Source organism: Camelus dromedarius, chromosome 21 (assembly GCF_036321535.1).
Source record: "Camelus dromedarius isolate mCamDro1 chromosome 21, mCamDro1.pat, whole genome shotgun sequence".
NCBI classification, from domain to species: domain Eukaryota; kingdom Metazoa; phylum Chordata; class Mammalia; order Artiodactyla; family Camelidae; genus Camelus; species Camelus dromedarius.
The window spans coordinates 35,082,101-35,098,493 of record NC_087456.1 but is presented as its reverse complement, the minus strand read 5'-3'; the positions used below and the strand labels follow the sequence as shown (position 1 = coordinate 35,098,493).

The 16,393-nt window shown below is 43.5% G+C and overlaps 1 protein-coding gene across 6 annotated transcripts in view; it reads right to left on the bottom strand.

Moving 5' to 3' along the window:
- Positions 1 to 485: 485 nt before the first annotated feature.
- Positions 486 to 16,393, bottom strand: part of NEK7 (NIMA related kinase 7) — a 134,325-nt gene continuing 118,417 nt past the window's right edge. For 2 of the 6 annotated variants that reach the window (XM_064477295.1, XM_064477294.1), the window contains one exon: positions 495 to 1,380. In XM_064477295.1, coding sequence (XP_064333365.1) covers positions 1,180 to 1,380 — 201 coding nt within the window. In that variant the 3' untranslated portion in view covers positions 495 to 1,179. Of the gene's footprint in view, positions 1,381 to 4,981; positions 5,490 to 6,310; positions 14,676 to 16,393 lie in introns of those variants that run through there. The other 4 variants (XM_064477297.1, XM_064477298.1, XM_064477296.1 and 1 more) reach the window with 4 other exon arrangements.

The following is a 16,393-nucleotide window of genomic DNA, read 5'->3' as shown; positions in this document are numbered from 1 at the left end:
TGATTCCCTTAAGTTGCTGATGTCTTAATTTGAAACGCATTTTAAATACTCTGCATGTGTACTTTCCTCCTCTCGTGATTACCAGGTTTGGGGGTTTTCTTGGCATTATGTTTCACCTCTTTTACTTCACCCTTCAGTGTGATAACAGTAAATTATTATTAGAAGGCGTCAAAGCCCAGTGATGTCCCATAGGCAGGCATTGTTACTGATCACCTGAAATACGGCTACTGAAAACAGAGGTGTGCTGTCAACTATACCAGAAGTAAAACAGTATAAATAAAAGAATGCAAAATATCTCATTAGTGCTTTTTAAAAAATTTTGACATTGAAATAATATTATTTTACATTTCAATTAAGTAAAATCCATTATATTTATTTCATCTTTCTTTTCAGTTTCTTTAACTAGAAAATTAAATACTGAAGAAATTCTTGTTTGCTAAATTTCTTTTTATGTGAAAGGGTATGGAACTTTTATCAAATGCTTTTTCTGCATGTTTGATGTAATCTTTTATTTTCTTGCATTAATCAGTTATTGTGGTGAGTTACATTGATAGACTTTCCTAAGTGTCAGCTAGCCTTATACTTTTTAAAATCAAAGTATAGTTGTTTTACAATGTGTTAATTTCTGGTGTACAGCACAGTGATTCAGTTATATATATACACCTCTTCATATTCTTTTTTATTCGAGGCTATTACAAGATACTGGATATAGTTCCCTGTGCTGTACAGTAGGACCTTGTCGTTTGTCTATTTTATATACAGTAGTTAGTATCTGAAAACCCCTAATTCCTAATTTATCCTTCCACCCTCCCCTTTCCCCCCAGTAACCATAAGTTTGTTTTCTATGTCTGTTAGTCTGCTTCTGTTTTGTAAATACATTCACTCGTGTCACTTTTTAATATTCTGCATGTAAGTGGTATCACATGGTATTTTTCTTTCTCTCTCCGGCTTCACTTAGTACGATGATCGCTGGTTCTGAGGCTGTAGCTCGCGCTCAGTTGTGGTGTGTGCGCCTCGGCCGCCTGCTGCGGGCACAGGTGGTTTCACCGCTCTGGTCTTTGCCCGTCTTCCTCGTTCGTGTGCTGTTGATACCCTGCCTTTACTGCGTGTCTGCCTTTGCCAGTGAGCTTTCCCAGCTCATAGCTTTCTTGTCTCTAGTTGTGACCTTTCCATTTCTGCCTAGAGAAGGTCCTTTAGCACTTGCTGCAAAGCTGGTTTGGTGGTGCTGAATCCTTTTAGCTTTTGCTTGTCTGTAAAGCTTTCTATTTCTCCATCAGATCTGAACGAGAGACTTGCTGGGTAGAGCACTCTTGGTTGCAGGTACTCCCTTTTCATCATTTTAAACATATCGCGCTGCTCCCTTCTGGCCTGTAGTTTCTGCTGAAAAAAAAAAAAAAACAGCTAATGGTCTTATGGGAGTTCCCTTGTATGCTGCCTGTTGCTTTTCCCTTTTTGCTTTTAATATTCTCTTCTTATCTTTAATTTTTTCATTTTAATTGCAATATGTTTAGGGGTGTTCCTCTTAGGGTTAACCCTGTGTGGGACTCTCTGGGCTTCCTGGGCTCGGTGACTATTTCCAAGTTAGGGACGTTTTCAGGTATTATCTCTTCACATATTTTCTCAGGCCCTTTTTGTCTCTCTTCTCCTTTGGGGACCCCTACAATGTGAATGTTAGTGTGCTTGATGTTTCCCAGGGGTCTCTTAAACTGTCCTCATTTCTTTTCATTCTTTTTCCTTTTCTTTTCTGCTCTGTGGCAGTAATTTCCACCACTGTGCTCTCAGCCCCACCCCAGTGGTGGGGAGCAGGCAGGCTGCCCTGATGTCCCTCACACTGTGCTCTCAGAAGCACTTGCTGAAGTCAGGCCCCAGGCCCCACTGCAGTTGTGCACAGTCACGCGCCTGGGGGGCAGCCTGTACTCCGACTCCACCTCCGGGTATGTGAGCCCACAAAGCCCGCAGCTGCTAGTATCAGACCCGCCCCAACAGGCACCAGTAATCTGCTGAGATATCCCACAAATGCTCGGCTCACAATGACACCAGTGGCGTTAAAAACCTCCAAAGCTGCCTGGGACATAGCTCAGGTTTCAGCCTTGCTTCTGAAGTCGCTGGGCCCCGGGGAGTGGGCTCCGATTTAAGCCCCACCTCTGCTTGGGGGCAACCCACCAGGACTTGCACACTCCCAGGGCGCGAAGCAGCCGTAAGCTCACCGAGGAAGAGGCTGCCATGGTGGCTTCCCGCCCCTCCCTTCTCACATGTTAATAGTGGGGCTTTGGTTGCACACACGGGCTCCGTCACACACACTCAGCTGTGGCCTGTACCACACTCCGGCCCCTTTATGCTGTCTCTGGACTTTTTGGCAGAGGACGTATTGGAGAGAAAAGGCTCGAGTGTAGAACGCCCAAGGTGAGCTGGCATGGCACTCCCACTTCTGTAGCAAGGTGTCCTGGATGCACTGCAAATAAGATTAGTTTCTAGATTTCTAATCACTTTTGGAGTCTCACAGCATAAAGTTGGGGGAAATGTCATTTATCAAAAATTTTATTGAAAGAAATGAGCATCCTAGGTTGACAACTTGGCAGAAGTACAGGTTTTTAAAAAGTCATCCCTAGAGAGGAGGGTACCGCTCAGTGGCAGAGTGCGTGCTTAGCACACTCAAGGTCCTGGGTTCAACCCCCAGTGCACCATTAAATCAATCAAGCAGCCAACCAACCAACCTAATTACCTCCTCCCCGCAAAAAATAATTTAAAAAAAAGAAAAAAATTTTTTTAATCATCCTTCTCCACACTTCACCAAATACACAAAAAGGGGAACACAGTTTTCTGTAATGACACGACTCAAACTGAAGCTTGTTCATCTTATGCCCCCGGTGTTATATGTGTGATCCCGGATTTCTGGGTATAATAGGATGTGTAAAGAATGCTAATCTCACTTCTAAAGGGCGAGTATGTTTTGAATTCCTCGTTTTTAAGTTACCAGTTGAATTCCTGTGGTTTAACCTATGGGAAGGCTGGATCTTAGCACACAGTGCGCACACCACACACACAGACACACACACAATCAGGCTACACGTTCTTTTTGCCCTTAGGAGACTGAAATTTGATTTACCAACCTAGGGGACAGGTTGGCAATTGAAATCAAACTGCTCTCTGCTTCTCAAAGCGCCAGTCATGAGGGCCGTTTCTTCTGATTGGCTCTCCCTGGAGAGAAGTGAAGAGCAGAGGGGGACACGGCAGCCACGTGCACCTGCGCGGGCTGCAGGCTCAATGGTCAGTGTCAGCGGGGCTCTGTTTAATGAACCCTCCACCGGTGTCACCGCCTTGCTGACAACAGCGCCAGTGCTGGGGAAGTGACATCTATTGGAAGACAAAATAATGGCTTCATTTTCTGGTACAAAGACAGAAATCTGATTTTTGTGTACATAAGAGCGAGCTTTCAATCCTCCACTGGAAGAGAGCCTTGCACAGAGCACAGAGTAAAACACTGACAGACCAAGACTGGGTGAGGCAGCCTGGTTCCCGGGACTCCAGGAAGGCAGCTCAGGGCTTTCTAGGCTCTGGAGGCGAACACCCAGCCTGAAGCGGGCTGTTTCAGTCAGAGAGAGAAAACAGTTATTTTCATTTGTGCTTTTCCATGATAAAAGTGTTTTGACAAATCAACAGGAGCAGGAAAAACCCCACTGATGTGATTCGCACCTAATTTATCTCATTATTGCCTCATTATTACGGGGCGGCAGGGCAGCTCTCCCAAACGCTGTGTCTGGCACACCCTTGAGAGTTAAGAGGAAAACGAAAGTGACAAACAGAACTCAGAATATTCATGTCACATGTACGTTTTCTTCAATTTCCTTCAACTGTCAGCGCTGGTGAGTAAGATTATGAGGCGGGCGTCCTTTTAAAGGTGTGTTTCTGAACGTTACTAAGGTTAAAAGTAAAGCACACTTTCTCTGAAACATGAACACAATGCAGCCTAAAATTAAGGCATTCGGGTTGTATCTGTAGCATTCAAGTGTATTCTCAGATTTCTGCATCACAGTCCACCTTGTATCTGATTTAAAAACGCATGATGCTTGTTTACAAGCACTAAAATAAATTAGTCCTTCACTAGGTAGGTACCTGACAACTCACAAAACAGACGCGAAGAGCTTTGAGACAACATTTGCAATAAGCAGAACAGTGCTGGAGAATCCTATCTGCTTCCACATTCTCAGCAGAACGGAACGCGAATGCCAATCGACGGCCACCTGAGCTGTTCAGCCGCAACGCTGAGGCCCAGCCGGCACTTAGAGCCGTTCTTCCTTTAAACGAACCACTTCCCTTGAATTTCGGCCAACTTCCCAGTATTCTTTCTCAGATTCCTTTTTGGCCCTTGTCTTCTTAACACTTTTCTCATCCACTGGTTTTCCACACGAATATTTAGGGCGTATCATGGCATGGGGATACTTCCACCACTTCCAGGCTGTGTGACTCTGAGCCAGTCAACACTGCAGGTTAATCTGCCTAATCTTGTTCAAAATGGACATAATATAAAAGCTACTTCATGAAATAATTATGGCAATTTACAAAAACAAAAACAAAAAACAAAGGTGGGGATCTGTCTTGGCATCACGGCTAGAACTTAGTGCCCCACTGAATACAAATTAAATCTAAGTACACTCCATCTATCTCGACCACCGTGAACAGAGATCTTCCAGGATGCTGAAGAAGGGTCTTCCTGGGCCTCCCTGTCATCGACCCCCAGCCCCATCCATCCCATGCTGCTGGCTCAGCACTGAGGGCCCCCCCCCATTATTCATTCATCAGTTTGTTTTTGCTGAGTTTACCCATCAGCAAAGCACAACGGGAGAGAGACAGTAAAACAATGTCTTAACTTACTGATGTTTTAGCTCCCCAATGGACAGGTGCATCCTGGAAACAGAAAAGAGCCTCAGTGCAGCTGCAGCGAAGTGAATGGGAAAGAATCAGATGCCTTTTCAGGCTGTGATAGAGTCTGGATTTTATTCTAAGGGCAACAGGAAGTGCTGAAGGATTCTGAGCAGAGAAAGTGACATGCTGTGGTTGGCATGATAAACAGTTCGTGCCGACTGTTGCAAGGAAAGCTCTGGGGGCAGGTAAAGCAGTTAGGAGATTTGGGTTATTGGCAATTGATGAACGCGGCAGTATTCGAATTTAAAAAATCAAGCTTAATTTGATGTCCTGCTGGTTGGATGTGATGGCACATCAGTCTCTGGCTAGGGAGAGCCCCGGGGCCTTTCCCTGCGCTGGGGTTGCCTGCTCCAGAGGTATCGCACTTTGGAAAGATGGCAGGTTCTTAGTTCAGGATGTGTTGCTCATGAAATGGTCTAGTCTTACTAATCACTCTGTTTCCTTATGTCAGAATAACTTCAGAAAAGTCCATCTGCGTTAAGTGCCAATCTCAGCACAGTGCTGGTGCGAAGTGACCGCAGGGGAGGTGTCCTGCTCGCAGCAGCAGGGCGAGGATGCCCACCGATCTGCGGGAGACAGAAAGAGGGATGTTTTCTTGAGAAGACAGCAACAGGAATTTTATGATCTAGCCAGAAGGCAATGTTAGATGAAAAACGATGAGCACAGAGGTGACATTTTAACTTTACAGAAGATAACAGAACAAGAATCAAGAATCACTGATATAAGAGGCGGGAATAGCTCTCTTGGAATATTTGCTGCATGTTGACAGATGACTGAAAAACTAGCTACTTACTGATGTTAAGGGGAAATATTTGAGAGCAGCAACTTCTGGTTACATATTAGGGATATTACTGAAAGAGAAGCTATCTGTTGAATCTATGCTGGGAAAAGTTTCCAGTTTAAGTGAGTAGTTCTGCGTGCTGATTTCAGCAAAGTTGTGCACACATGTGGGTTGTTGATTGATCATTTCACCTGTTATGTTTGAGTCTAAATGTTTATTTTACAAACATTTAACATATCTTTTTCCTTTTCCTTTTCTGTCTTCTAAAAAACTATATATTGTTTCATTTTCCTTCCACTGAGACAGAGGGGGCTGGAGGGGTCCGCAGGGCGGGACATGGAGGCAGACTGAGCCAGGGAGGGGTCGGTGGGATCAGGAGACTGGTTACAAACTGTGGGAGTGAGCAAAATATTGATAGTGAAAGACAGGTTTCCCACTGCCAGATAAGAGTTAAAATTTGGAAAAAAAGGAAAAAAAAAAAAGTGGTGTTGGATTAGAACTGGGAGCGCTGGTGGGACCTCCTAATCTTTATTTTATTTTTTTTTCCTAATCTTTAAAATACAGGCAGATAGATACAGAAACAGATGCACGTGCACATGGGCTGACCTTGTTTTATCCTGCTTTGCTTCACGGCGCTGCGCAGACACCACGTCTTTTACTGAAAGATTGTGCCACCTCCGTGTCAAGCAAGTCTACCAGTGCCACTTTCCCAGCACCATTTCCTCATTTCCTGTCTCCATGTCACATTTTCGTAACTCTCGTAATATTTAAAATCTTCCACCAGCAAAAAGATTATGAATCACTGAAGGCTCAGGTAACGGTTAGCATTTTTTAGTGGCAAAGTGTTTTATAATTAAGATGTGTATATTGTCCTTTAAAACAAAATGCTATTGCGCTCAGTAGACTGAAGTAGACTGTCAATCATTTTTGTACGCACTGGGAAAACAAAGCATTCATGTGAATTGCTTCATTGCAATACTCGCTTTATTATAGTAGTCTGCAACTGAACCTACAACGTCTCTGGGGCGTGTGTGTCTGTGTGTGAGCTCAGACATACATCCCCAGCTCTGTCTACTGGAAGGGCTCAGAAGCAAGGCCATCCCAAAGAAATGAGTACACTTAGCGCCCACATCCTGATTTCTGAATACCATTATCCAATTTAAAAAATCCCAGTGCTCCCGGAAGAAGGGACTGTTTCTAGGACCAGAGAAGGGAAAACACAAGATGAACATTTAATATCTTTTTGTGCCACAAAGGAAGGAGGTACTAAAAAATGATGAGGATTTACCAAAAAGACACAGGAGTCAGTTTGCAGGGGCTCCTACTAAGCAAACATAGGACAACTTGTGCATCAAAATAAATGATGCTAACAGATTACGACCCACTGAGTAATATAGGAATGTATGTCTATCCTGACATAAATAATGAAGGAGTAAGAGACAAACAGAAGAAAAAGAGAAAGTTATTCCTTACAATACCATGCCAACTAATAAACATAGAAGAAATAACAACTGGAAAGTCACCATTTGGGAACCATAATAGTAATAATTAAAACAGGCAAGAATGATCAGTTAATGCTAAAACTAGCAAAAGTCTGTTGATAAATATGATTTTTTAAGTTGAAGCCTGGTTGATTTACAAGGTTGTGTTAGTTTCAGGGGCACAGCATCGTGATCAGTTATACACACATGTACGTACACTTTCATACTCTTTTTCATTATAGGCCGTTACAGCGTACTGAATAGAGTTCCCTGTGCTGTACAGTAAGGCCTTGTTGTTTACCAACTTTATATGTCGCAGTTTGTACCTAAAAACCCCAAACTCCTGATTCATCTCCCCTTTCTCTGTGGGTAACTGTAGTTTGTTTTCTATGTCTATGAGTCTGTGCTTTTAAAATGTTCGTGTCAATTTTTTTCTTAGATTCCACATATATGTGACAGCATACACTATTTTGTTCATTTTTACGACTGAGTAGTATTCCATTCAACTTTTCAGCCTTGAGTATTATGTTGACGATGGGTTTGTCATTAATAGCTTTTACTACATTGACATATGTTCCCTCTATACCTGTTTTGGTGAGAGTTTTTATCATGAATAGATGCTGAATTTTATCAAGTACTTTTTCTGCACTTACTGAGATGACCATGTGGACTTTGTCTTTCCTTTTGTTGCTGTGGTGCATCCCATCGGCTGATCTGAGTGAGTGGAGCCTCCTTGCGACCCTGGGAGGAATCCAACTTGATGATGGTGTATGATCTTTTTTATGTGTCATTGGCTTTGGTTTGCTAATATTTTGTTTAGAATTTTTGTATCTATATTCTTCAAAGATACTGGCCTATAATTTTCATTTTTGGTGGTGTCTTTGGTTTTGGTATCAGGGTGATGGCGTCTTCATAGAATGACTCTGGGAGTGTTCCCTCCTCTTCAAACTTTTGGAAAAGTTTGAGAAGGATCAGTGTAAGTTTTCCTTTGTATGTTTGGTAGATTTCCCCAGTGAAGCCATCCAGTCTTAGACTTGTTTGCAGACAGTTTTTTATTTTTTAATTATGGATTCTATTTCCTTTTAGTGATTGGTCTGTGCAAATTGTCTATTTCTTCTTGATTCAGTTTTGGTGGACTGTACGTTTCTAGAAACTTGTCCATTCCTCCAGGCTGTCCAGTTTGTTGGCATATAACTGCTCATAGTATTCTTTTTTTTTTTTCCTTCTGTGGTATTGGTTACTATTTCTCCTCTTTCATTTCTTATTTGATACAGAATGGCTGAATGCACACAAAAATAAGACTAATATATTTGTTGCCTGTAAGAGACTCACTTCAGATCTTGAGACACATACACACTGAAAGTGAGGGAATGGAAAAGGTATTCCACACAAATGGAAATCAAAAGAAAGCTGGAATAGCAATTCTTATATCAGACAAAACAGACATTAAATTAAAGACTGTTACAAGGGATAAAGAAGGACACTAAATAATGGTTAAAGGATCAATCTAATAAGAAGATATAACAATTGTAAATATGTATGCACCCAGCATAGGAGCATCTCAATATATAAGGCAAATGTTAACAGACATAAAGGGAGAAATTGACATAACACAAAAATAGTGGGGTATCAATGGACAGGCCATCAGGACAGAGAATCACTACGGAAACACAGGCCTTAAATGACACATTAGACCAGATGGACCTAAATGATAACTCCACAGCATCCCATCCAAAAGCAGCAGAACACACGTTCTCCTGAAGTGTATCTTCCGGTTGGAGCATTTATTCCGTTTATGTTTAAGGTGTTTATTGACATGTATGTTCTTATTGCCATTTTGTTAATGGTCTTGGACTTGTTTTTGTAGGTTCTTTTTTCCTCCTTTTGGTCTCTCTTGATTTTGTGACGATCTATATAGTGTTACGTTTGGACTTCGTTTTCTTTTCTGTGTGTGTATCTGCTACAGATTTCTGGTTTGCAGTCACCACGAGGTTTTGGCCTAGCAGTCTGCATAAACACATGACTGCTTTAGGTTGCCGATCTCTTACCTTCACATGCATTTTAGACTGTCTGCATCTGTATTCTCCCCTCGTGATGACTATTTTTGGTATCGGATTTTAAATTTACTTGTTTTGTGCGTCCCCTACCTGCTCATTGCGGGTACCGGTGATTTGGCTACTTCGCCCTTACCCTTTCCTCCTCGCGTGCGTGTGGATGGCGTCCTGCCTTTACTCGGCTTGCCTTTACCGGCGAGCTTCTCCGTTTCGTAGTTTCCTCGTTCCTGGTTGTGGCCTTTCCTTTTCTGCCTGTAGAAGTCCCTCTAGTATTTTTTGTAGAGCTGGTTTGGTGGCGCTAAATCCTTTAAGCTCTTGCTTGTCTGTAAAGCTCTGACGGCTCCATCACGTCTGAGCAAGTCTTGCTGGACAGAGTTTCCTTTGCCGTAGCCTTTTCCCTTTCATTACCCTAAATGTATCATGCCCCACTCCCTGCTGGCCTGTCGTTTCTGCTGAAAAATCAGCTAACAGTCCACGGAGCTCCGTTGTACGTTATCTGTCGCTCTTCTCTTGTTGCTTTTCATATTCTCTCCTGATCCCTAGAGTTTTTGTCACTTTGATCGCAGTATGTCTCGGTGTGCTCCTCTCAGGGCTAACTCTGCATGGTGTCTCTGTGCCTCCTGCACTTGGGGACTGTTTTCCTCCACGTGCATCACCCCTGCTTGTCCCCCCTTGTTTTCTACTCGTCTCCTCCTGAAACGGCCACCTTGAACATTGCCGTGACGTCTACTAGGTCCAAGGTTCCGACCTTAATCCTTGTTAACTTCTATTTCTTTGTAACTTACGGTGACTGGTAACTTCACATTTTTCTTCTGGTTTAGCTTCTTTCAGTTTTTGACTCTTTTCCCTCCTTACTTGTCCCTCCTTCCCCGACTGCTGTCTCTGCATCCATGCGCGGCCTCTGGGGGCACTCGGCTCCACTCACGGCACCACAAGCACCATATTACTTATTAATTTGAGAAAAGTAAACTGCGTGACTCCCCTGAGGGGGGCACTGTGTTAGGTGCAGACCAGCACCCTGAACACAGGACGTACTTGTCCTACTAGAGCCTGGGGTCTAGTCTGATTAGACTGTGAGTAAACAAAGGATCACACAAGTAATCACTCGGGTGCAGTGCAGTCAGCACCAAAGGAAAAGTGAAGGGGGCCATCTGAGCGGCTCCTGAAGAGGTGTGTTTAATGTCAGCCATGGAAAGGTTGTAGGATTCTTTCTGACCTAAAGGGAAGAGCTGTTTAAGATGAACTGGCCCTAAGGTGAGAAAGAGCTTGGGGCCCCTGAAAAACCATTCCCATCAGGCTCAAAGGGGAGAATCAGGCACAAGCAGACGAGGCTGGAGCCAGAAGAGACACACATGGTGTAACCACAGCTCCGTGTAGCACACACTCACTGGGTCCCTGGCATTGCACCCAACCCTTCATAAAACGTATCGGCATTTAATTCTCTTGTAGAGTTAGGGATTTACATCCTGACTTTACACTTGAGAAAATGAGGATCAGAGACACAATTTATGAGCAGGATTATGCTTCTAGAAAGGAGTGAAAAAAACTATTTTCTATGCAGTGTAATACAGTGCAAATAATTTACTTAAAACCCCCTGGTTACAAATCTTACAACTTAAAAGTTTTCTTTTACTTTGTTTTCACCTGTTAAGGATTCAAATTAGATTAACGAGATCCAAGTGAACAATGAAATGGACATGTAAGAAGACCAGAAAGGGACTCCCTCAGATAAACCTCCCGATTAATGTCATTGTTTTGATTTTAAAAAGTTATTCTGTCAGTTTGGTGGTAACTACCGCTGCACCAACAATACATTTAATCACGTGTGTCTGGTCATGACTGTTCTGATTAACGTACTTCTGAAATAAAGCGTTAACTAGTCCAGCACAACTTGTACCCGAGACTTCCTGCTGCTCACAGTCACGCAAGCACGCACATTATCAGGCTGCGGCTGCTTCAGTGTCCGCTGTAGGCTGTAAAGGAGCGGTGCCCCACCACAGCCTCTCGGAATGCGACTCTGCTGTGTACGGTGTACCCAACCCTCCAGCACCAGCCTGGCGGCCTCCACCCCGTCAAGATCCTGCAGCCTCTGAGCTTCCAGGCAGAGCAGCCATCTTCAGTCACTACGTGAAAAGAACATTCAGGCCACCGGCCCTGTCACCAGTAGTCTATTACAGTGACAGGAACTGAACCTGTGGCCTGAATTTTTTTACTTTTCAGGAACTTTTCTTATTCGAAGACAGCAAGTGATGTCCTGAATAGAACAGGGACATGTGAAGCAGCACATTTCAGCGCCCACTTCTTAGGGTCTGTCAGACCTCCATTACCATCTCGGCGGTCTCCAATCCTAGGCTTCTGCAAAACGGCAAAGTTACGGAAGTAAGAGCTGCTTCTGCGGGTTAAGTGAAAGAAACCACGGTGGACCTGGGGGGACAAATCATAGATGCATAGCATTTTTTGTTGTACTCATTTTTTTAATTTTATATTTTTATTTATATTGGGATATTATACAATTTTCAAAGCTAACAACAGATTCTTTTTAGTATGTGTATTTGAAGCAGAACAAAAGTATTTCACAAAAGAAGTCCATATTACAGTACTATTGAAATATGAGGCATAGGATAATTATGCATTTGTGGGTTATAAACATAATACATTCATTTTAAAGAAAAAACATTAATAGGAATAACATTTTGGTTAAAATAAATATGTAAATGTTAACAGCAACACCTGCAGGATCGTGACACAAGAACGCTGTTTCGCGACAGACACCATGTAGATGGGCAGCAACCAGGAAGCAACTGTCACGTCTCACTGAATTCACAATCACTGCGTGTTGCTGAGCGCTTACTTCCACAGGGACACCCTCCGCCAACATTCCCAAACCTCGGCGTACAAACCAGCCGCCCCTCCCCGCGGTGCCCTGGGGAGCCGGACCAAAGTCTGAATAAAGTTTAGAATCAGATGTCCCTTACATTTTACTGTTCTTCAAATCAACTCAAATGTCTTACTTAATCAATACAAGATTTACTTATAAACAGAAATATAAAGAGAACATTTTATAGGTGATTATAAAAATTAAAACTTCTAATCATCTTCATAATTCATTGAAATGATCCTGTTCAAAATTAAAATTTGTCTTTTGCACAGCAGTTTCTTCAAGAAAAATATAAACACTTAGATTAAAAAAAGATTATCCCAAACAAAAAGTTTCCACATGTAGAAAATAACCATGGATTTCCCTGATCATTAAATTCTTCCCAGCTGTTTCTTCCTAGCAGACAGATTCACCTAAAAGAAACATTTAAATCTTTGCTTAAATGCCTGTGATGAGTCAAGCTAATGAATTTGAACCATGTAGTTTTTAAAATTGCAAGAAAAAGGAGCATATCCGTTCCAGATGGAGAACAGTGCATCTCACTCAATTATATTACATTAAAATGGACACGAGACGAATGGTCAACACAAACAATCCACTCGTCACCCTGGAGACACGTGAGGGCGCCGAGGGCACAGGGAAGTCCCCAGGATCCGGAAGGAACAGCGCAGCATCTCACACCTAGAACAACCAGCTCTCCTTGGCTGATCCCAAGATAAAATTATCCTCCATTCAGAACTGATTAAGATACTAAAGCTGATTAAATTTAGGGGAAAAAAGTTGACACTTCTGCCCTTTGTACATCTTTAAAGTTTACAAATGACTTGAAAATATTCAAATGACTGTAAGAAAAGTACTTTATGAAAAAACAAAACCAGCAGTTCTAAAGCGGCTAAAGGTAGGTGTTCTCCAAGCATGAGGTGTTCCCGTTGGCAGGACTGTGGATCCCAAGGTTACAGGGCGGCACGGAGTCCTTACACAGTGACCGCCGCCCAGCCTTCTGGCTTCACAAGTCTGTGAGGCGCTGGTCACCACGAACACGAGGGCCTTCAGGGCAAACATCTCCACAACAGCACTGACTGAACCCTGCATTCCCTTAAGCCAACCCAAGTGTTACCAGCTCTGTCACCGTCACGTGTGAATACAGCACTTTGCCAAAAAGCTTCTCAATAGAAATGTTAATCTCATAAAAATGCTGGCTGTGGCCCTGGCCAGTTTTCATGCCTTTATAAACATATTCTAAAATTACAACCTTCAATGAATTGAAACAGTGTCAACATTCACAGGTACCATACAACACACCTCCCTTCTTCCTCCCTGACAAGACTAAGTCCATGCACACGGGGTGGCCCAGGTTTTAGAAAGTTAAACAAGAAAGTATTCAATCCAGGAAAAGTGTTGGTACACCAGGCATTTTTTAAAGGCTATTAGGTTGTCAGAAAATCTGAAACAATAATGGATAAAATGCATATACAATATAAATAGGAAAGGAACTTGAAGAATATAAAAAAATTTCTGAAGGGGACCAACCAGAACTTCAATAAAATCTATGAATAAAAACCTATGCTTACACTACAGTGTGCGGTCAGGTGCAGAGCTCTGAAACTCACAGAGGCACTGAGACATAGCACTACAAGGTTATTCAAAGAATATTTTTCAAATGTACAAACAATAGTTAAAACACACACACAAAAGCCTTGGGCAATGTGCAACTTTCAAAACTACTATCAAACCAGCCAAACAAATCCTTAACCACTTTTTAAATGGATTCATTTATACCGTGTTAATGCAAGGAGAATATCAAAGATATTAAAACAAAACAAAGCAAAAAAAAAATTCTTCAGTGTCTGACTCACATTTTGTCCCCAAATCTTTTCACATTTAACAGTCGCATTTTGAATGTAAAAGCTAAGAATTTTAAATGCTTCTCAAATAGTTTACATTTATCTTAAGTCTATTTGAAAGCTGCAATGCTAAGAACTAAAAGCACATACTTCAAACTTTTAAAAATAAAATAATCACAAAAATTCACAATTGTGTTCATCTCAAATGTCCACAAATGAGTGAAAAGCACACAAGTCACCTGCTCAGACACTTTCCGGCAGGTTGAGGGTGTCTGGCTGAGGCCAAGCTGCACTTCCAACGTTTGGCACTGAATCTATCTGAACACAGCTTATCGGCACAAAACTCTAAATAATTCTAAAAATCTTGAGCCATTAAAAACCATCATGTTCCGTTTGCTCTGCTAACATGCAATTTGCTTATCCGAAGTCATTTGGGGGTTGCGAGCAGGTGACTTAAACTGGTACAAAATGAAGCTTAGATGAAAACTGGTTAAGGATTCAAAGCACATTAGCTCTGAAATACTAATCTTAACACCCAAATCGGGGAGGTATGATCTGCACAGAAACACTGCCGCGCATGCGGGGCCGGCGGGCGCCCGGCGCTCAGCTGCTGGCGGTGCAGGTGTGCATCCTCTTCGCCATGTCGTACACGTAGGTGATGTCCGGCCGCTTCTCCGGGTCCGGGTTGATGCACATGTTCACCAGCTGCCGCAGCTGCAGAGACACACGACACAGCGACTCAGCCCCGCCGCCGCGCTGAGCCGGTCGCGGGGGCGCCGCGGGCGGCTGCGCGCTCCCGGGACGGCACGCGCGCTGCTGAGCGTCTGTCTGCGCGCCTGGGAACGCGCGCGACCCGGTCGGCGATTTCACAGGGAGTCGGCCGCTCTACGGGGCACGTTCACCCGTGAGCGTTCATGTCAAACAAGCAGTTTTCTCCACAATCACAACCAGAGGCTTTAAAGTGATCTTACGATTGTTCAGGGAAGTTTAATCAAAAGACAGCAGTCAGTAAAGATGGTAAGTTTTAAACCGTAAGACTCCAAATGAACCGCCACCTATATACCTGTATTTATTTGACCCAGAATTTACTACGATAGCCTTGATTGTAAGGTTAAATTTTCACACTTAGCTTACTATATATCTAAATCTGCAGGAGAAAATTAGGGTAAACAGCTATCACACACATTTATCATAAACCAATTTATATATGTATATCATAAACCATTATATAAACCAACATATAGAACCAATTTATCTACACAGTTTTTATTAGTTTTGTATTAAAGTAGAAGCCTCCTCCAAACTAGGAGCGACGCACGACAAACAGGCTCAGTGACAAGCAGGATTCTGACCCTCAACTGTGAGAAATACTGATGTCCTCATTCCATAGGCGAGAGGGCTGAGGTTTGCTCACTGACGCCACAGCAAGAAGCACATTTTACTAAACTAAGCAAATATCTTCCCATCTAGTCCTGGAGCCACTGAGTGGATGCGTGGGGAATTTCATCTTTAATCCTAACTGCCACACGCCCGTGAAGTCACGCGTGTTCACGACCTGGTCTTCCACAGATGACAGGCAAATCACGGGGAAACCGATTCTTCAGCCGTGAAGTCTTTAGGAATGACTCAGATACTCTGAAAACTTGCATTAACTCTGGCCAGTAGATTAGCACTTGGTTAAATTCTCTAATTACTATAATTTCTTCACAGTCCTCGACCTCTCCCATAAAAATTTTTCATCTAGAGGAGAAAGAAGCTGGTGATAGAATCTGTGAGCTGCTTCTGGTAACAGCGCAAGGGAGAGGCTACCGCCAGCAAGAAAGTCAAGTTGGAAAGGAGAAGGGGACGACGGGTGAGGAGCCGGACGGGGCTGTGGAAACCAGGCCTGTCCAAGGTCAAGGCACCCGGAGCCCTGGGCCCGGAGGTCAGTCACTGCCAGGGGAGGTGGATTTCTTTATCCATTCAAGGAGGAGGCAGGAGCAGGTGACCTGTAAGGTCTGTCCTAGCTCTCATCCCTCAGATTACATGATGCTACCAGAATGAAACTGAATGATTCACCTTCCCGTCTGAAAAGTCAGCAACAACGACAGTAATGTCAGACCTCCCCCAGCTCCACCCCTCACCTGCCACCACATCTGCCCGCACTGACAGCAGCACCACAAAGTTCCACGTGTTCAGAACCAGGTCTTGCTTCTTCTTTCCCCAGACCCGGCCTTCCCCTCGTGGGCAGCACCTCTCGTATCTGGGCCAGACATCTGACACTCATTCAGACACTTCCTGCCCAAGTGCCCAACCATCACCAGCCGAGTCCCATCGCTTCCCGACGGCAACGGGGTGCACTGTCCTTCCGCTCGGGCTCCACCGCGATAGTCCTGCCTCCAGTTCCATCCCTCTCGTACTGCTGAACCCCAAGCTGACCACCCGCCAACATC